This window comes from Oncorhynchus gorbuscha, unplaced genomic scaffold, assembly GCF_021184085.1.
Source record: "Oncorhynchus gorbuscha isolate QuinsamMale2020 ecotype Even-year unplaced genomic scaffold, OgorEven_v1.0 Un_scaffold_569, whole genome shotgun sequence".
NCBI classification, from domain to species: Eukaryota; Metazoa; Chordata; class Actinopteri; order Salmoniformes; family Salmonidae; genus Oncorhynchus; species Oncorhynchus gorbuscha.
In genome coordinates, this window is record NW_025745403.1 from 353,272 (window position 1) to 375,434 (window position 22,163).

General features: G+C 49.5%; 1 protein-coding gene across 1 annotated transcript in view; it reads left to right on the forward strand.

Annotated features, from left to right (window-relative positions):
- Positions 1-428: 428 nt before the first annotated feature.
- The window catches only part of LOC124018713 (ryanodine receptor 2-like), a gene marked incomplete at its 3' end in the record, with an annotated part of 185,077 nt that continues 163,342 nt past the window's right edge, over positions 429-22,163 (forward strand). The window contains 1 exon segment of the mRNA XM_046334064.1: positions 429-572. Within this exon segment, the coding sequence (XP_046190020.1) occupies positions 522-572 (51 nt within the window).

Sequence of the window (22,163 nt, forward strand, 5' to 3'; positions counted from 1 at the left end):
GTTTGTATTATACGATTACAAAACAACACTAGCTGCAGCGCTCTTTAACAGTTCATATACTATATTGGCTGGCCTTGTATTGAAATATTGATTAGTTGGTTGGTTGATCGGGATATGCCTCCGGTGATAAAACAGCAAAATTCCTGACATACCTCAAGCTAATCCTATTTTAACGAATTTTTTTAATGATTCAATCAACCAGAATGTCCGACCACCGTCGGTGTACGACGCCGTTCTTCAATAACAGTCGTATCTTCCTTCATCCGTTCACGATGCTGCACCATCTGTTTTTAAATGACACCGGAAGAGGGAGCACAGTGATCATCTTCAAAGTCTCGGCTCACACACACACCTGCACAACTCCTCCCCGTTTTGAATATGTAACCCGTCCAATGAGAGCGAGGCAACACATCCTGGGTTATTCTACAGCTCCGGTCAGCAGCATCCCCGGTGCTGCCTTCTGTCGCCGCCACACGGATACTCCGTTCGGCTCTGTCGGGTCTCTGTCGCGGACGGAAACTATGGCTGATACGGGAGAAGCCGGAGAAGATGAAATCCAGTTCCTACGAACCGTAAGTGCATTTCTAAGCGATTGATACTGCTGTTGGTTCGGTTGTAGATTTGTCTGCATCGCGTTAGATTCCTCCGGTTCGGTTCTGGCTGTTGGCGCAGAGTTTACCGCAAAGCTGCTGCGCCGCGCTGAGCGCAGAGACTACAGTTGACAGCTTTGTGTGTCATATCGTTATTTATGACTACATTTAATTTGACTTTTAAGTTCCCTAGATATTAATGGATGTTGAACGTGATTCGTCATGACGATGTCGCATCATCTACAGTGCCATCTGGAATTCGCATCGTGGGTGTCAAAAGGATGGAGCGCCCGAGCTTGGGCTTTACTGTAAAAGTAGCCTACGGATGCCGAGGTGCTGAAAAGGGCCAAATGAAAGATAAACAATGATTAGATGTCACGGATTGAATTGTGAACACGGTAGTAGCTCATATCAATGGAGTAGGCGTTCTTGAGCCCTATGCCAAATACTGAGTTTATAACACTTCTGCTCTATCGACTCGCCACTGCAGTCAGCTGCATGCCGTCAGATGGGCTTGACAGTGAGGGGCGGGAGGCAGTTGTGATGAATAGGAAAATATATATTAATTCATAGTATACTACTGGGAATGTGTTTTAACGATGTTATCTACCTGGTCAGTGTGTGTTTCTTAATCTACATCTTAATGCCAGTCCATCTAGGCTGTAATGCCAGTCTAGGCTGTAATGCCAGTCCATCTCGGCTGTAATGCCAGTCTAGGCTGTAATGCCAGTCCATCTAGGCTGTAATGCCAGTCCATCTAGGCTGTAATGCCAGTCCATCTAGGCTGTAATGCCAGTCCATCTAGGCTGTAATGCCAGTCTAGGCTGTAATGCCAGTCCATCTAGGCTGTAATGCCAGTCCATCTAGGCTGTAATGCCAGTCCATCTAGGCTGTAATGCCAGTCCATCTAGGCTGTAATGCCAGTCTAGGCTGTAATGCCAGTCCATCTAGGCTGTAATGCCAGTCCATCTAGGCTGTAATGCTAGTCTAGGCTGTAATGCCAGTCTAGGCTGTAATGCCAGTCCATCTAGGCTGTAATGCCAGTCCATCTAGGCTGTAATGCCAGTCCATCTAGGCTGTAATGCCAGTCCATCTAGGCTGTAATGCCAGTCTAGGCTGTAATGCCAGTCCATCTAGGCTGTAATGCCAGTCCATCTAGGCTGTAATGCCAGTCCATCTAGGCTGTAATGCCATTCCATCTCGGCTGTAATGCCAGTCTAGGCTGTAATGCCAGTCCATCTAGGCTGTAATGCCAGTCCATCTAGGCTGTAATGCCAGTCCATCTAGGCTGTAATGCCAGTCCATCTAGGCTGTAATGCTAGTCTAGGCTGTAATGCCAGTCTAGGCTGTAATGCCAGTCCATCTAGGCTGTAATGCCAGTCCATCTAGGCTGTAATGCCAGTCCATCTAGGCTGTAATGCCAGTCCATCTAGGCTGTAATGCCAGTCTAGGCTGTAATGCCAGTCCATCTAGGCTGTAATGCCAGTCCATCTAGGCTGTAATGCCAGTCCATCTAGGCTGTAATGCCAGTCCATCTAGGCTGTAATGCCATTCCATCTCGGCTGTAATGCCAGTCTAGGCTGTAATGCCAGTCCATCTAGGCTGTAATGCCAGTCCATCTAGGCTGTAATGCCAGTCCATCTAGGCTGTAATGCCAGTCCATCTAGGCTGTAATGCTAGTCTAGGCTGTAATGCCAGTCCATCTAGGCTGTAATGCCAGTCCATCTAGGCTGTAATGCCAGTCCATCTAGGCTGTAATGCCAGTCCATCCAGGCTGTAATGCCAGTCTAGGCTGTAATGCCAGTCCATCTAGGCTGTAATGCCAGTCCATCTAGGCTGTAATGCCAGTCCATCTAGGCTGTAATGCCATTCCATCTCGGCTGTAATGCCAGTCTAGGCTGTAATGCCAGTCCATCTAGGCTGTAATGCCAGTCCATCTAGGCTGTAATGCCAGTCCATCTAGGCTGTAATGCTAGTCTAGGCTGTAATGCCAGTCCATCTAGGCTGTAATGCCAGTCCATCTAGGCTGTAATGCCAGTCCATCCAGGCTGTAATGCCAATCTAGGCTGTAATGCCAGTCTATCTAGGCTGTAATGCCAGTCCATCTAGGCTGTAATGCCAGTCCATCTAGGCTGTAATGCCAGTCCATCTAGGCTGTAATGCCATTCCATCTCGGCTGTAATGCCAGTCTAGGCTGTAATGCCAGTCCATCTAGGCTGTAATGCCAGTCCATCTAGGCTGTAATGCTAGTCTAGGCTGTAATGCCAGTCTAGGCTGTAATGCCAGTCCATCTAGGCTGTAATGCCAGTCCATCTAGGCTGTAATGCCAGTCCATATAGGCTGTAATGCCAGTCCATCTAGGCTGTAATGCCAGTCCATCTAGGCTGTAATGCCAGTCCATCTAGGCTGTAATGCCAGTCCATCTAGGCTGTAATGCCAGTCCAGGCTGTAATGCCAGTCCATCTAGGCTGTAATGCCAGTCCATCTAGGCTGTAATGCCAGTCCATATAGGCTGTAATGCCAGTCCATCTAGGCTGTAATGCCAGTCCATCTAGGCTGTAATGCCAGTCCATCTAGGCTGTAATGCCAGTCTAGGCTTTAATGCCAGTCCATCTAGGTTGTAATGCCAGTCCATCTAGGTTGTAATCACATTTACATTTAAGTCATTTAGCAGACGCTCTTATCCAGAGCGACTTACAAATAGGCTGTAATGCCAGTCTAGGCTGTAATGCCAGTCCGTCTAGGCTGTAATGCCAGTCCATCAGAATGTGGGAGCTGGTGTCCACATGTCTGTTTGCTTGCTTAGTGCTGTAAGCTCATTTAAAATAAAATACAAATCATAATTTTCAATGTTATTTGATGGGCTGCATTATTTAACATAATGACAATTGCTACCTTAGATAGTGGCCCCTCCCCCTTCCCCTGCCCTGGGCTGATCTAGAAGCCCCTCCCCCTTCCCCTGCCCTGGGCTGATCTAGAAGCCCCTCCCCCTCCTCTGCCCTGGGCTGATCTAGAAGCCCCTCCCCCTCCTCTGCCCTGGGCTGATCTATAAGCCCCTCCCCCTCCTCTGCCCTGGGCTGATCTAGAAGCCCCTCCCCCTCCTCTTCCCTGGGCTGATCTAGAAGCCCCTCCCCCTCCTCTTCCCTGGGCTGATCTAGAAGCCCCTCCCCCTCCTCTGCCCTGGGCTGATCTAGAAGCCCCTCCCCCCTCCTCTGCCCTGGGCTGATCTAGAAGCCCCTCCCCCCTCCTCTGCCCTGGGCTGATCTAGAAGCCCCTCCCCCCTCCTCTGCCCTGGGCTGATCTTGCAGCATCACTCCAGAACAGAATTTCTGCCTACTGCTCTCTCTCTCCCCCTGTGTCTCAATGCAAAGAATAGGAGGAGAGATGTCTGTCTGTCGGCTAAACACAGGTTTATACTGGCTGTTGGTTTGGCTTCAATCCAGATCAATACACAGCTGTGTATGGAGTTGTATGGTTTGTTAAACTTTGCAATCATTGTTTTTTTTAGTTTGACATACATTTTAAAGGGACAAATCTGAGTCTCAACACCAGTCTGTTATGGAATTGGTCATATGTAGTCTAGGTTGTAGTCTCATCATCAGTCTGTAATGGAATTGGTCATATGTAGTCTAGGTTGTAGTCTTATGGAATTGGTCATATGTTGTCTAAGCTGTAGTCTAATGGAATTGGTCATATGTAGTCTAGGTTGTAGTCTCATCAGGCTGTTATAAAACTCAGCAAAAAAAGAAACGTCCTCTCACTGTCAACTGCGTTTATTTTCAGCAAACTTGTAAATATTTATATGAACATAAGATTCAACAACAAACATAAACTGAACAAGTTCCACAGACATGTGATTAAAAATAAATTGAATAATGTGTCTCTGAACAAAGGGGGGGTCAAAATCAAAAGTAACAGTCAGTATCTTGTGTGGCCTAGAAATCAGTAGGCCTGCGTCTTGTGACCGTAGCGTACGTGTAGGTATGTACGGTACGGCAGGATCAAATCAGAGAGGTAGGTAGGAGCAAGCCCATGTAATGCTTTGTAGGTTAGCAGTAAAACCTTGAAATCAGCCCTTGCCTTGACAGGAAGCCAGTGTAGGGAGGCTGGCACTGGAGTAACATGATCAAAGTTTTGGGTTCTAGTCAAGATTCTAGCAGCCGTATTTAGCACGAACTTAAGTTTATTTAGTGCTTTATCCGGGTAGCCGGAAAGTAGAGCATTGCAGTAGTCTAACCTAGAAGTGACAAAAGCATTTTTCTGTATCATTTTTGGACCGAAAGTTTCTGATTTTTGCAATGTTACGTAGATAGAAAAAAGCTGTCCTTGAAACAGTCTTGATATGTTAGTCAAAAGAGAGGTCAGGGTCCAGAGTAATGCCGAGGTCCTTCACAGTTTTATTTGAGACGACTGTACAACCATCAGGATTAATTGACAGATTCAACAGCAGATCTCTTTGTTTCTTGGGACCGAGAACCAGCATCTCTGTTTTGTTCGAATTTAAAAGTACTCAAGGCCCTTTGCCATCCACTTCCTTATGTCTGAAACACAGGCTTCCAGAGAGGGACATTTTTGGGGCTTCACCATGTTTCATCGAAATGTACAGCTGTGTATCGTAAATATTATGTGTCACTATGACATCACCAAGAGGTAAAATATGTTGTGAAACCATAGTGGTCCTAAAACGGAACCTTGAGGAACACCGAAATGTACAGTTGATTTGTCAGAGGACAAACCATCCACAGAGACAAACTGATATCTTTCCGACAGATAAGATCTAAACCAGGCCAGAACTTGTCCGTGTTGACCAATTTGGGTTTCCAATCTCTCCAAAAGAATGTGGTGATCGATGGAATCAAAAGCAGCACTAAGGTCTAGGAGCACGAGGACAGATGCACAGCCTTGGTCCGATGCCATTAAAAGGTCATTTACCACCTTCACAAGTGCCGTCTTAGTGCTATGATGGGGTCTAAAACCAGACTGAAGCATTTCGTATACATTGTTTGTCTTCAGGAAGGCAGTGAGTTGCTGCGCAACAGCTTTTTCTAACATTATTGAGAGGAATGGGAGATTCAATATAGGCTGATTTTAGTTTTGAAAATATTTTCTGGGTCAAGGTTTGGCTTTTTCTAGAGAGGCTTTATTACTGCCACTTTTAGTGAGTTTGGTACACATCCGGTGGATAGAGAGACGTTTATTATGTTCAACATAGGAGGGCCAAGCACAGGAAGCAGCTCTGTCAGTAGTTTAGTTGGAATAGGGTCCAGTATGCAGCTTGATGGTTTAGAGGCCATGACTATTTTCATCATTGTGTCAAGAGATATAGTATTAAAAGACTTGAGTGTCTCCCTTGAGCCCAGGTCCTGGCAGAGTTGTGCAGACTCAGGACAACTGGGCTTTGGAGAAATTCCTCCGTAATTCTCACCATAGAGGTTCATCCTCTCCTCTTCATCCATAACTCACCATAGAGAGAGGTTATTCCTCTTCCTCCATAACTCTCACCATAGAGGTTCATCCTCTTCCTCCATAACTCTCACCATAGAGAGGTTCATCCTCTTCCTCCATAACTCTCACCATAGAGAGGTTCATCCTCTTCCTCCATAACTCACCATAGAGAGGTTCATCCTCTTCCTCCATAACTCTCACCATAGAGGTTCATCCTCTTCCTCCATAACTCTCACCATTGAGAGGTTCATCCTCCCCTCTTCCTCCATAACTCTCACCATTGAGAGGTTCTTCCTCTTCCTCCATAACTCTCACCATTGAGAGGTTCTTCCTCTTCCTCCATAACTCTCACCATTGAGAGGTTCTTCCTCTTCCTCCATAACTCTCACCATAGAGAGGTTCATCATCTTCCTCCATAACTCTCACCCTAAAGATGTTCTTCATCCCATAACTCTCACCAGAGGTTCTTCCTCTTCCACCATAGAGAGAGGTTCATCCTCCTCTTCCTCCATAACTCTCAAAGTAGAGGTTCCTCCTCTTCCTCCATACCTCACCATAGAGAGGTTCTTCCTCCATAACTCTCACCATAGAGGTTCTTCCTCTTCCTCCATAACTCTCACCATAGAGAGAGGTTCATCCTCTTCCTCTGTCCCAACCCTGCAGGCTAGCTGAGCCCAGGACCCAATGTCCCCAGCAGCAGCTGTGTTGCTTCCATACATAGTGATATGGGTGAAGGTCTTGGCAGAGTTTTGTCCCTCATGTTATTACAGTGTGTTAGAATAGATGTGTTCTCAGATAGACTCTAGCCCCATCTACTCAAGGCCCTCTGTCCAATGAGGCAGCAGGTAGCCTAGTGGTTAGACTGACTAGGAATCCCTCTGTCCAATGTATTCAGACAAATATGGAGGAGACATTACTTTCTGTAGGGTCAGAGAACAGCTTAGCTGACACATGTCATCTACAAATGATTGGTGATGACCACAATATACATTTTCTTCAAAGCAGAAAATATTTTTGGATGATTCTAGAAGATTGAAGTACTTGTTTTAGGAGGGTTAGGGCACTTACAGTACAATGCTAATTCTAAGTGCCAGGTACTCTACCAGGTACTCTACCAGGTACTCTGCCAGGTACTCTACTCTACCAGGTACTCTACTCTGCCAGGTACTCTACCAGGTACTCTACTCTACCAGGTACTCTACCAGGTACTCTACCAGGTACTCTGCCAGGTACTCTACCAGGTACTCTACTCTACCAGGTACTCTGCCAGGTACTCTACCAGGTACTCTACCAGGTACTCTACCAGGTACTCTACCACATACTCTACCATGTACTCTACTCTACCAGGTACTCTACTCTGCCAGGTACTCTACCAGGTACTCTACTCTACCAGGTACTCTACCAGGTACTCTACCAGGTACTCTACTCTACCAGGTACTCTACCACATACTCTACCATGTACTCTACTCTACCAGGTACTCTACCACATACTCTACCATGTACTCTACTCTACCAGGTACTCTGCCAGGTACTCTACCAGGTACTCTACCACATACTCTACCAGGTACTCTGCCAGGTACTCTACTCTGCCAGGTACTCTACCATGTACTCTACTCTACCAGGTACTCTGCCAGGTACTCTACCAGGTACTCTACTCTACCAGGTACTCTACCACATACTCTACCATGTACTCTACTCTACCAGGTACTCTGCCAGGTACTCTACCAGGTACTCTACCACATACTCTACCAGGTACTCTACTCTACCAGGTACTCTACCACATACTCTACCAGGTACTCTACTCTACCAGGTACTCTACCACATACTCTACCATGTACTCTACTCTACCAGGTACTCTACCGGGTACTCTATCAGGTACTCTACTCTACCAGGTACTCTACCACATACTCTACCATGTACTCTACCACATACTCTACCATGTACTCTACTCTTCCATGTACTCTACTCTACCAGGTACTCTACCACATACTCTACCCTACCAGGTACTCTACCGGGTACTCTACTCTTCCATGTACTCTACTCTACCAGGTACTCTACTCTACCAGTTACTCTACCAGGTACTCTACTCAACCAGGTACTCTGCCAGGTACTCTATCAGGTACTCTACCAGGTACTCTACTAGGTACTCTACCAGGTACTCTACTCTGCCAGGTACTCTGCCAGGTACTCTACTCATACCAGGTACTCTACTCTGCCAGGTACTCTACCAGGTACTCTACTCTACCAGGTACTCTACCAGGTACTCTACTAGGTACTCTACCAGGTACTCTACTTCTACTAGGTACTCTACCAGGTACTCTACTTCTACTAGGTACTCTACTAGGTACTCTACCAGGTACTCTACTCTACCAGGTACTCTACCAGGTACTCTACTAGGTACTCTACCAGGTACTCTACTTCTACTAGGTACTCTACTAGGTACTCTACCAGGTACTCTACCAGGTACTCTACTAGGTACCCTATCAGATGACAGAAGTGTAGTGGTCCTAGTCCAGATGACAGAAGTGTAGTGGTCTTAGTCAAGATGACAAGTGTAGTGGTCCTAGTCCAGATGTCAGAAGTGTAGTGGTCCTAGTCCAGATGACAGAAGTGTAGTGGTCCTAGTCCAGATGACAGAAGTGTAGTGGTCCTAGTCCAGGTGACAGAAGTGTAGTGGTCCTTGTCCAGATGACAGAAGTGTAGTGGTCCTAGTCCAGATGACAGAAGTGTAGTAGTAGTGGTCCTAGTCCAGATGACAGAAGTGTAGTGGTCCTAGTCCAGGTGACAGAAGTGTTGTGGTCCTTGTCCAGATGACAGAAGTGTAGTGGTCCTTGTCCAGATGACAGAAGTGTAGTGGTCTTAGTCCAGATGACAGAAGTGTAGTGGTCCTAGTCCAGATGACAGAAGTGTAGTGGTCCTAGTCCAGATGACAGAAGTGTAGTGGTCCTTGTCCAGATGACAGAAGTGTAGTGGTCCTTGTCCAGATGACAGAAGTGTAGTGGTCTTAGTCCAGCTGACAAGTGTAGTGGTTCTAGTTCAGATGACAGAAGTGTAGTGGTCCTAGTCCAGATGACAGAAGTGTAGTGGTCTTAGTCAAGATGACAGAAGTTTAGTGGTCCTAGTCCAGATGACAGAAGTGTAGCGGTAGTGGTCCTAGTCCAGATGACAGAAGTGTAGCGTTAGTGGTCCTAGTCCAGATGACAGAAGTGTAGTGGTCCTAGTCCAGATGACAGAAGTGTAGCGGTAGTGGTCCTAGTCCAGATGACAGAAGTGTAGTGGTCTTAGTCCAGATGACAGAAGTGTCGTGGTCCTAGTCCAGATGATAGAAGTGTAGCGGTAGTGGTCCTAGTTCAGATGACAGAAGTGTAGTGGTCCTAGTCCAGATGACAGAAGTGTAGCGGTCCTAGTCCAGATATGTTATCCTCCTCATGGGCTTACCTGGCCTGATATGTTATCCTACTCCTGGGCTTACCTGGCCTGATATGTTGTCCTCCGCCTAGGCTTACCTGGCCTGATATGTTATCCTACTCCTGGGCTTACCTGGCCTGATATGTTGTCCTCCTCCTGGGCTTACCTGGCATGATATGTTATCCTCCTCCTGGTCTTACCTGGCCAGATATGTTGTCCTCCTCCTGGGCTTACCTGGGCAGATATGTTGTCCTCCTCCTGGGCTTACCTGGCCTGATATGTTGTCTTCCTCCTGGGCTTACCTGGCCTGATATGTTGTCTTCCTCCTGGGCTTACCTGGCCTGATATGTTGTCTTCCTCCTGGGCTTACCTGGCCTGATATGTTGTCTTCCTCCTGGGCTTACCTGGCCTGATATGTTGTCTTCCTCCTGGGCTTATCTGGCCTGATATGTTGTCCTCCTCCTGGGCTTCCCTGGCCAGATATGTTGTCCTCCTCCTGGGCTTACCTGGCCTGATATGTTATCCTCCTCCTGGGCTTACCTGGCCTGATATGTTATCCTCCTCCTGGGCTTACCTGGCCTGATATGTTATCCTCCTGGGCTTACCTGTCCTAATACAGCGTGTCTGGCCTTGACTGGACGTGCTGCAGTGGCTCTCTGATTTACTTTGTAGTTTAGGCCAGCGAGAGAGGACCTACAGTAGCAACAGGATTGGGAGAGAAGAGAGTAGATTGAGGAAGAGGGAGATGAGGAGGGAGAGGGAGGGGAGAGGAGAGAGAGGACCTACAATAGTAACAGGATGGGGAGAGAAGAGAGTAGAGGGAGATGAGGAGGGAGAGAGAGGAGAGTATATGGAGGAAGAGGGAGATGAGGAGGGAGAGGGAGGGGAGAGGAGAGGGAGATGAGGAGGGAGGGGAGAGGAGAGGAGAGAGAGGACCTACAGTAGTAACAGGATGGGGAGAGAAGAGAGTAGAGGGAGGAAGAGGGAGAGGAGAGAGAGGACCTACAGTAGCAACAGGATGGGGAGGGAAGAGAGTAGATGGAGGAAGAGGGAGATGAGGGAGATGGGGAGGGAGAGGGAGGGGAGAGGAGAGAGAGAGGACCTACAGTAGCAACAGGATTGGGAGAGAAGAGAGTAGAGGGAGGAAGAGGGAGATGAGGGAGGGGAGAGGAGAGAGTAGAGGGAGGGAGGGGAGAGGAGAGAGTAGAGGGAGGAAGAGGGAGAGGAGGAGGGAGAGGAGAGAGAGAGAGGACCTACAGTAGTAACAGCATGGGGAGAGAAGAGAGTAGATGGAGAAAGAGGGAGATGAGGGAGGAAGAGGGAGATGAGGAGGGAGAGGGAGATGAGGAGGGAGAGGGAGATGAGGGAGGAAGAGGGAGATGAGGAGGTAGAGGAGAGGAGAGAGAGGACCTACAGTAGCAACAGGATGGGGAGAGAAGAGAGTAGATGGAGGAAGAGGGAGAGGAGAGAAGGGAAGAGGGGGATGAGAGGAGAGTAGAGGGGAAGAGGGAGAGGAGGAGACAAGGGAAGTGGGAGAGGAGATGAGGGTGGAGAGGAGGAGACGGGGGAGAGGAGATGAGATGAGGGAGGTTTGGAGAGGAGATGAGGGGGGAAGAGGGAGAGGAGGAGACAGGGGAAGTGGGAGAGGAGATGAGGGTGCAGAGGAGGAGACGGGGGAGAGGAGATGAGGGAGGTTTGGAGAGGAGATGAGGGGGAGGAGATGAGGGAGGTTTGGAGAGGAGAACTGAGGACAGGACATGAGAGTGGGGGAGGGGGAGAGGAAAGCAGCTTCCCCACTGCAGTGTGACTGTGATCTGTCACTGTTGCAGGAGCACCACCTCTCTCCTTCCCTCTCTTTCTCTCCGTCTTCCCTCTCTTTCTCTCCATCTTCCCTCTCTTTCTCTCCATCTTCCCTCTCTTTCTCTCCATCTTCCCTCTCTTTCTCTCAGTCTTCCCTCTTTGTCTCTCAGTCTTCCCTCTTTGTCTCTCAGTCTTCCCTCTCTTTCTCTCCGTCTTCCCTCTCTTTCTCTCCGTCTTCCCTCTCTTTCTCTCTGTCTTCCCTACTCACCACCTCTCTCTGTCTTCCCTTCCCTCTCTGTCTCTCCGTCTTCCCTCTCTTTCTCTCCGTCTTCCCTCTCTGTCTCTCCGTCTTCCCTCTCTGTCTCTCCGTCTTCCCTCTCTGTCTCTCCGTCTTCCCTCTCTGTCTCTCCGTCTTCCCTCTCTGTCTCTCCGTCTTCCCTCTCTGTCTCTCCGTCTTCCCTCTCTCCGTCTTCCCTACTCACTACCTCCCACTCTCACGGTCACTTCTCCCTTTCTCTCCAGTGGTTTATGAATGGCATTATGGCTGCATGGTTATGAATAGCATTGAAAAGCCTTTATCGCCTGCAGTGATGCCTCAGGTGGAGGAATGAGCTGGCCTTACATAAACTGTGTCCCAAATGGCACCCTATTCCCTATATAGTGCACCACTTTTGAGCAGAGCCCTATATGCCCTGGTCAACAGTAGTGCCCTATATAATGAATAGAAGGCCATTTGGGAAACAAACCACTGAGAGATCAGCACCAATCAAACTGTCAGAAGACATCAACAGATCTGTGACTTTGCGTCTCTCTCTGAGCTGTGTGTGGGACGATGACAGTTGACTGTTCAGTTATACTGAATGACTCCCTACTGTAGGTGAGCTGTAGTCTACTGAATGACTCCCTACTGTTGGTGAGTTGTAGTGTACTGAATGACTCCCTACTGTTGGTGAGCTGTAGTCTACTGAATGACTCCCTACTGTTGGTGAGCTGTAGTCTACTGAATGACTCCCTACTGTTGGTGAGCTGTAGTCTACTGAATGACTCCCTACTGTTGGTGAGTTGTAGTGTACTGAATGACTCCCTACTGTTGGTGAGCTGTAGTCTACTGAATGACTCCCTACTGTTGGTGAGCTGTAGTGTACTGAATGACTCCCTACTGTTGGTGAGCTGTAGTGTATGTTGGTGAGCTGTAGTGTACTGAATGACTCCCTACTGTTGGTGAGCTGTAGTGTACTGAATGACTCCCTACTGTTGGTGAGCTGTAGTGTACTGAATGACTCCCTACTGTTGGTGAGCTGTAGTGTATGTTGGTGAGCTGTAGTGTACTGAATGACTCCCTACTGTTGGTGAGCTGTAGTGTATGTTGGTGAGCTGTAGTGTACTGAATGACTCCCTACTGTTGGTGAGTTGTAGTGTACTGAATGACTCCCTACTGTTGGTGAGCTGTAGTGTACTGCATGACTCTCTACTGTTGGTGAGCTGTAGTCTACTGAATGACTCCCTACTGTTGGTGAGCTGTAGTGTACTGAATGACTCCCTACTGTTGGTGAGCTGTAGTGTACTGAATGACTCCCTACTGTTGGTGAGCTGTAGTATACTGAATGACTCCCTACTGTTGGTGAGCTGTAGTGTACTGCATGACTCTCTACTGTTGGTGAGCTGTAGTCTACTGAATGACTCCCTACTGTTGGTGAGCTGTAGTGTACTGAATGACTCCCTACTGTTGGTGAGCTGTAGTGTACTGAATGACTCCCTACTGTTGGTGAGCTGTAGTGTACTGAATGACTCTCTACTGTTGGTGAGCTGTAGTCTACTGAATGACTCCCTACTGTTGGTGAGCTGTAGTGTACTGAATGACTCCCTACTGTTGGTGAGCTGTAGTGTATGTTGGTGAGCTGTAGTGTACTGAATGACTCCCTAGTGTTGGTGAGCTGTAGTGTACTGAATGACTCCCTACTGTTGGTGAGCTGTAGTGTATGTTGGTGAGCTGTAGTGTACTGAATGACTCCCTAGTGTTGGTGAGCTGTAGTGTACTGAATGACTCCCTACTGTTGGTGAGCTGTAGTGTATGTTGGTGAGCTGTAGTGCACTGAATGACTCCCTACTGTTGGTGAGCTGTAGTGTACTGAATGACTCCCTACTGTTGGTGAGCTGTAGTGTACTGAATGACTCCCTACTGTTGGTGAGCTGTAGTGTACTGAATGACTCCCTACTGTTGGTGAGCTGTAGTGTATGTTGGTGAGCTGTAGTGTACTGAATGACTCCCTAGTGTTGGTGAGCTGTAGTGTACTGAATGACTCCCTACTGTTGGTGAGCTGTAGTGTATGTTGGTGAGCTGTAGTGTACTGAATGACTCCCTAGTGTTGGTGAGCTGTAGTGTACTGAATGACTCCCTACTGTTGGTGAGCTGTAGTGTATGTTGGTGAGCTGTAGTGTATGTTGGTGAGCTGTAGTGTACTGAATGACTCCCTACTGTTGGTGAGCTGTAGTGTATGTTGGTGAGCTGTAGTGTATGTTGGTGAGCTGTAGTGTACTGAATGACTCTCTACTGTTGGTGAGCTGTAGTGTACTGAATGACTCCCTACTGTTGGTGAGCTGTAGTGTACTGAATGACTCCTTACTGTTGGTGAGCTGTAGTGTACTGAATGACTCCCTACTGTTGGTGAGCTGTAGTGTATGTTGGTGAGCTGTAGTGTACTGAATGACTCCCTACTGTTGGTGAGCTGTAGTGTACTGAATGACTCCCTACTGTTGGTGAGCTGTAGTGTATATTGGTGAGCTGTAGTGTACTGAATGACTCCCTACTGTTGGTGAGCTGTAGTGTACTGAATGACTCCCTACTGTTGGTGAGCTGTAGTGTATTGAATGACTCTCTACTGTTGGTGAGTTGTAGTCTATGTTGGTGAGCTGTAGTGTACTGAATGACTCCCTACTGTTGGTGAGCTGTAGTGTACTGAATGACTCCCTACTGTTGGTGAGTTGTAGTGTACTGAATGACTCCCTACTGTTGGTGAGCTGTAGTGTATGTTGGTGAGCTGTAGTGTATGTTGGTGAGCTGTAGTCTACTGAATGACTCCCTACTGTTGGTGAGCTGTAGTGTACTGAATGACTCCCTACTGTTGGTGAGCTGTAGTGTATGTTGGTGAGCTGTAGTGTATGTTGGTGAGCTCTAGTGTACTGAATGACTCCCTACTGTTGGTGAGCTGTAGTGTACTGAATGACTCCCTACTTTTGGTGAGCTGTAGTGTACTGAATGACTCCCTACTGTTGGTGAGCTGTAGTGTACTGAATGACTCCCTACTGTTGGTGAGTTGTAGTGTACTGAATGACTCCCTACTGTTGGTGAGCTGTAGTGTATGTTGGTGAGCTGTAGTGTACTGAATGACTCCCTACTGTTGGTGAGCTGTAGTGTACTGAATGACTCCCTACTGTTGGTGAGCTGTAGTATACTGAATGACTCCCTACTGTTGGTGAGCTGTAGTGTACTGAATGACTCTCTACTGTTGGTGAGTTGTAGTGTACTGAATGACTCCCTACTGTTGGTGAGCTGTAGTGTATGTTGGTGAGCTGTAGTGTACTGAATGACTCCCTACTGTTGGTGAGCTGTAGTGTACTGAATGACTCCCTACTGTTGGTGAGCTGTAGTGTATATTGGTGAGCTGTAGTGTACTGAATGACTCCCTACTGTTGGTGAGCTGTAGTGTACTGAATGACTCCCTACTGTTGGTGAGCTGTAGTGTATATTGGTGAGCTGTAGTGTACTGAATGACTCCCTACTGTTGGTGAGCTGTAGTGTACTGAATGACTCCCTACTGTTGGTGAGCTGTAGTGTACTGAATGACTCCCTACTGTTGGTGAGCTGTAGTGTATGTTGGTGAGCTGTAGTGTACTGAATGACTCCCTACTGTTGGTGAGCTGTAGTGTATATTGGTGAGCTGTAGTGTACTGAATGACTCCCTACTGTTGGTGAGCTGTAGTGTATGTTGGTGAGCTGTAGTGTACTGAATGACTCCCTACTGTTGGTGAGCTGTAGTGTATGTTGGTGAGCTGTAGTGTACTGAATGACTCTCTACTGTTGGTGAGTTGTAGTGTACTGAATGACTCCCTACTGTTGGTGAGCTGTAGTGTACTGAATGACTCCCTACTGTTGGTGAGCTGTAGTCTACTGAATGACTCCCTACTGTTGGTGAGCTGTAGTCTATGTTGGTGAGCTGTAGTGTATGTTGGTGAGCTGTAGTCTACTGAATGACTCCCTACTGTTGGTGAGCTGTAGTGTACTGAATGACTCCCTACTGTTGGTGAGCTGTAGTGTACTGAATGACTCCCTACTGTTGGTGAGTTGTAGTGTACTGAATGACTCCCTACTGTTGGTGAGCTGTAGTGTATGTTGGTGAGCTGTAGTGTATGTTGGTGAGCTGTAGTCTACTGAATGACTCCCTACTGTTGGTGAGCTGTAGTGTACTGAATGACTCCCTACTGTTGGTGAGCTGTAGTGTATGTTGGTGAGCTGTAGTGTATGTTGGTGAGCTCTAGTGTACTGAATGACTCCCTACGGTTGGTGAGCTGTAGTGTATGTTGGTGAGCTGTAGTGTATGTTGGTGAGCTGTAGTGTACTGAATGACTCCCTACTTTTGGTGAGCTGTAGTGTACTGAATGACTCCCTACTGTTGGTGAGCTGTAGTGTATGTTGGTGAGCTGTAGTGTATGTTGGTGAGCTGTAGTGTACTGAATGACTCCCTACTGTTGGTGAGCTGTAGTCTACTGAATGACTCCCTACTGTTGGTGAGCTGTAGTGTACTGAATGACTCCCTACTGTTGGTGAGTTGTAGTGTACTGAATGACTCCCTACTGTTGGTGAGCTGTAGTGTATGTTGGTGAGCTGTAGTGTACTGAATGACTCCCTACTGTTGGTGAGCTGTAGTGTACTGAATGACTCCCTACTGTTGGTGAGCTGTAGTATACTGAATGACTCCCTACTGTTGGTGAGCTGTAGTGTACTGAATGACTCCCTACTGTTGGTGAGCTGTAGTGTACTGAATGACTCCCTACTGTTGGTGAGCTGTAGTGTACTGAATGACTCCCTACTGTTGGTGAGCTGTAGTCTACTGAATGACTCCCTACTGTTGGTGAGCTGTAGTGTACTGAATGACTCCCTACTGTTGGTGAGCTGTAGTGTACTGAATGACTCCCTACTGTTGGTGAGTTGTAGTGTACTGAATGACTCCCTACTGTTGGTGAGCTGTAGTGTACTGTAAGACTCCCTACTCCCAGAGAGTACCTGTCCCGTCTCCCAGACAGCACCTGTCCCGTCTCCCAGACAGCACCTGTCCCGTCTCCCAGACAGTGTGAGATTTTACCTGTCCCATCTCCCAGACAGTGTGAGATATACCTGTCCCGTCTCCCAGACAGCTCCTGTCCCGTCTCGCAGACAGCGTGAGACACTACCTGTCCCGTCTCGCAGACAGCGTGAGACTCCACCTGTCCCGTCTCGCAGACAGCGTGAGACACCACCTGTCCCGTCTCGCAGACAGCGTGAGGCTTTACCTGTCCCGTCTCCCAGTCAGCGTGAGACTCCACCTGTCCCGTCTCCCAGACAGCGTGAGACCTCTCCTGTCCCGTCTCCCAGACAGCGTGAGACCCCACCTGTCCCGTCTCCCAGTCAGCGTGAGACTCTACCTGTCCCGTCTCCCAGACAGCGTGAGGCTGCACCTATCCCGTCTCCCAGATAGTACCTGTCCCGTCTCCCAGACAGCATGAGGCTTTACCTGTCCCGTCTCCCAGTCAGCGTGAGACTCCACCTGTCCCGTCTCCCAGACAGCGTGAGACGCCACCTGTCCCGTCTCCCAGACAGCGTGAGTCTGCACCTGTCCCGTCTCCCAGACAGCGTGAGACTCCACCTGTCCCGTCTCCCAGTCAGCGTGAGACTCCACCTGTCCCGTCTCCCAGACAGCGTGAGGCTTCACCTGTCCCGTCTCCCAGATAGCACCTGTCTCATCTCCCAGACAGCGTGAGGCTTTACCTGTCCCGTCTCCCAGTCAGCGTGAGGCTGCACCTGTCCCGTCTCCCAGAAATCACCTGTCCCGTCTCCCAGACAGCGTAAGACTCCACCTGTCCCGTCTCCCAGACAGGGTGAGACTCAACCTGTCCCGTCTCCCAGACTGCTTGAGACACCACCTGTCCCGTCTCCCAGACAGCGTGAGACTCCACCTGTCCCGTCTCCCAGACAGCGTGAGGCTGCACCTGTCCCGTCTCCCAGACATTACCTGTCCCGTCTCCCAGGCAGCCGAGAGACCAGAACCGCCCGTCTCCCAGGCAGCGTGAAACTCTACCTGTCCCGTCTCCCAGATATCACCTGTCCCGTCTCCCAGATAGCACCTGTCCCGTCTCCCATATATCACCTGTCCCGTCTCCCAGACAGCGTGAGGCTGCACCTGTCCCGTCTCCCAGATATTGCCTGTCCCGTCTCCCAGATATTGCCTGTTCCGTGTCCCAGACAACGTGAGGCTGCACCTGTCCCGTCTCCCAGACAGTGTGAGACTCCACCTGTCCCGTATCCCAGACAGCATGAGGCTTCACCTGTCCCGTCTCCCAGACAGCGTCAGACTGCACCTGTCCCGTCTCCCAGATATCACCTGTCCCGTCTCCCAGGCAGCACCTGTCCCGTCTCCCAGATAGCGTGAGACCCTACCTGTCCCGTCTCCCAGACATTACCTGTCCCGTCTCCCAGGCAGCCGAGAGACCAGACCCGCCCCGTCACCCAGGCAGCCGAGAGACCAGACCCGCCCGTCTCCCAGGCAGCCGAGAGACCAGACCCGCCCCGTCTCCCAGGCAGCCGAGAGACCAGACCCGCCCCGTCTCCCAGGCAGCCGAGAGACCAGACCCGCCCCGTCTCCCAGGCAGCCGAGAGACCAGACCCGCCCCGTCTCCCAGGCAGCCGAGAGACCAGACCCGCCCCGTCTCCCAGGCAGCCGAGAGACCAGACCCGCCCCGTCTCCCAGGCAGCCGAGAGACCAGACCCGCCCCGTCTCCCAGGCAGCCGCAGACTGGGGGTATAAGAGCTGACAGGGCCCTGGTCTTGTCTGTGTTTTCTGAGTCAGTGTGAAGTTTATCGAGTCCCCCTATCAGGCCCTATCTGGCTCTCTGTCACCTGAGCCCCGGTGTCCTCGGTGGCCAGTGTCGTCTTCCCCCTCCAGCCAAGTGTTTGGGAACGCAGCCTGCATGCAGAACAGAGAGGACTGCCTTCAGCAGGCAAGCCTCATATACACACTCACAGAGAGGACTGCCTTCAGCAGGCAAGCCTCATATACACACTCACAGAGAGGACTGCCTTCAGCAGGCAAGCCTCATATACACACTCACAGAGAGGACTGCCTTCAGCAGGCAAGCCTCATATACACACTCACAGAGAGGACTGGCTTCAGCAGGCAAGCCTCATATACACACTCACAGAGAGGACTGCCTTCAGCAGGCAAGCCTCATATACACACTCACAGAGAGGACTGCCTTCAGCAGGCAAGCCTCATATACACACTCACAGAGAGGACTGCCTTCAGCAGGCAAGCCTCATATACACACTCACAGAGAGGACTGCCTTCAGCAGGCAAGCCTCATATACACACTCACAGAGAGGACTGGCTTCAGCAGGCAAGCCTCATATACACACTCACAGAGAGGACTGCCTTCAGCAGGCAAGCCTCATATACACACTCACAGAGAGGACTGGCTTCAGCAGGCAAGCCTCATATACACACTCACAGAGAGGACTGCCTTCAGCAGGCAAGCCTCATATACACACTCACAGAGAGGACTGCCTTCAGCAGGCAAGCCTCATATACACACTCACAGAGAGGACTGCCTTCAGCAGGCAAGCCTCATATACACACTCACAGAGAGGACTGCCTTCAGCAGGCAAGCCTCATATACACACTCACAGAGAGGACTGCCTTCAGCAGGCAAGCCTCATATACACACTCACAGAGAGGACTGCCTTCAGCAGGCAAGCCTCATATACACACTCACAGAGAGGACTGCCTTCAGCAGGCAAGCCTCATATACACACTCACAGAGAGGACTGCCTTCAGCAGGCAAGCCTCATATACACACTCACAGAGAGGACTGCCTTCAGCAGGCAAGCCTCATATACACACTCACAGAGAGGACTGCCTTCAGCAGGCAAGCCTCATATACACACTCACAGAGAGGACTGCCTTCAGCAGGCAAGCCTCATATACACACTCACAGAGAGGACTGCCTTCAGCAGGCAAGCCTCATATACACACTCACAGAGAGGACTGCCTTCAGCAGGCAAGCCTCATATACACACTCACAGAGAGGACTGCAGAGGGACTGCACTTCAGCAGGCAAGCCTCATATACACACTCGCAGAGAGGACTGCCTTCAGCAGGCAAGCCTCATATACACACTCGCAGAGAGGACTGCCTTCAGCAGGCAAGCCTCATATACACACTCGCAGAGAGGACTGCCTTCAGCAGGCAAGCCTCATATACACACTCGCAGAGAGGACTGCCTTCAGCAGGCAAGCCTCATATACACACTCGCAGAGAGGACTGCCTTCAGCAGGCAAGCCTCATATACACACTCGCAGAGAGGACTGCCTTCAGCAGGCAAGCCTCATATACACACTCGCAGAGAGGACTGCCTTCAGCAGGCAAGCCTCATATACACACTCGCAGAGAGGACTGCCTTCAGCAGGCAAGCCTCATATACACACTCGCAGAGAGGACTGCCTTCAGCAGGCAAGCCTCATATACACACTCGCAGAGAGGACTGCCTTCAGCAGGCAAGCCTCATATACACACTCGCAGAGAGGACTGCCTTCAGCAGGCAAGCCTCATATACACACTCGCAGAGAGGACTGCCTTCAGCAGGCAAGCCTCATATACACACTCGCAGAGAGGACTGCCTTCAGCAGGCAAGCCTCATATACACACTCGCAGAGAGGACTGCCTTCAGCAGGCAAGCCTCATATACACACTCGCAGAGAGGACTGCCTTCAGCAGGCAAGCCTCATATACACACTCGCAGAGAGGACTGCCTTCAGCAGGCAAGCCTCATATACACACTCGCAGAGAGGACTGCCTTCAGCAGGCAAGCCTCATATACACACTCGCAGAGAGGACTGCCTTCAGCAGGCAAGCCTCATATACACACTCACAGAGAGGACTGCCTTCAGCAGGCAAGCCTCATATACACACTCGCAGAGAGGACTGCCTTCAGCAGGCAAGCCTCATATACACACTCGCAGAGAGGACTGCCTTCAGCAGGCAAGCCTCATATACACACTCGCAGAGAGGACTGCCTTCAGCAGGCAAGCCTCATATACACACTCGCAGAGAGGACTGCCTTCAGCAGGCAAGCCTCATATACACACTCGCAGAGAGGACTGCCTTCAGCAGGCAAGCCTCATATACACACTCGCAGAGAGGACTGCCTTCAGCAGGCAAGCCTCATATACACACTCGCAGAGAGGACTGCCTTCAGCAGGCAAGCCTCATATACACACTCGCAGAGAGGACTGCCTTCAGCAGGCAAGCCTCATATACACACTCGCAGAGAGGACTGCCTTCAGCAGGCAAGCCACATATACACACTCGCAGAGAGGACTGCCTTCAGCAGGCAAGCCTCATATACACACTCACAGAGAGGACTGCCTTCAGCAGGCAAGCCTCGTATACACACTCGCAGAGAGGACTGCCTTCAGCAGGCAAGCCTCATATACACACTCACAGAGAGGCCTCACCTCACTGAGGGTGATGAGGCACTCAGAGCACTGACCTGATCACAGTCCCTTGGGATGCTAGGACACTGGCTGATACTGGGATAGTCTTTAATGGGATACTGGCTGATACTGGGATAGTCTTTAATGGGACACTGGGATAGTCTTTAATGGGACACTGGGATAGTCTTTAATGGGACACTGGCTGATACTGGGATTGTCTTTAATGGGATACTGGCTGATACTGGGATAGTCTTTAATGGGACACTGGCTGATACTGGGATAGTCTTTAATGGGATACTGGCTGATACTGGGATAGTCTTTAATGGGACACTGGGATAGTCTTTAATGGGACACTGGCTGATACTGGGATTGTATTTAATGGGACACTGGCTGATACTGGGATAGTCTTTAATGGGATACTGGCTGATACTGGGATAGTCTTTAATGGGACACTGGGATAGTCTTTAATGGGACACTGGCTGATACTGGGATAGTCTTTAATCTGATACTGGGATAGTCTTTAATGGGATACTGGCTGATACTGGGATAGTCTTTAATGGGATACTGGCTGATACTGGGATAGTCTTTAATGGGACACTGGCTGATACTGGGATAGTCTTTAATGGGACACTGGGATAGTCTTTAATGGGATACTGGCTGATACTGGGATAGTATTTAATGGGATACTGGCTGATACTGGGATTGTATTTAATGGGACACTGGCTGATACTGGGATAGTCTTTAATGGGATACTGGCTGATACTGGGATAGTCTTTAATGGGACACTGGCTGATACTGGGATAGTCTTTTAAATGCCATTTAGCAGACGCTTTTATCCAAAGCGACTTACAGTCATGTGTGCATACATTCTACGTATGGGTGGTCCCGGGGATCGAACCCACTACCCTGGCGTTACAAGCGCCATGCTCTACCAACTGAGCTACAGAAGGACACTGGCTGATACTGGGATAGTCTTTAATGGGATACTGGCTGATACTGGGATAGTCTTTAATGGGACACTGGGATAGTCTTTAATGGTATACTGGCTGATACTGGGATAGTCTTTAATCTGATACTGGGATAGTCTTTAATGGGATACTGGCTGATACTGGGATAGTCTTTAATGGGATACTGGCTGATACTGGGATTGTATTTAATGGGATACTGGCTGATACTGG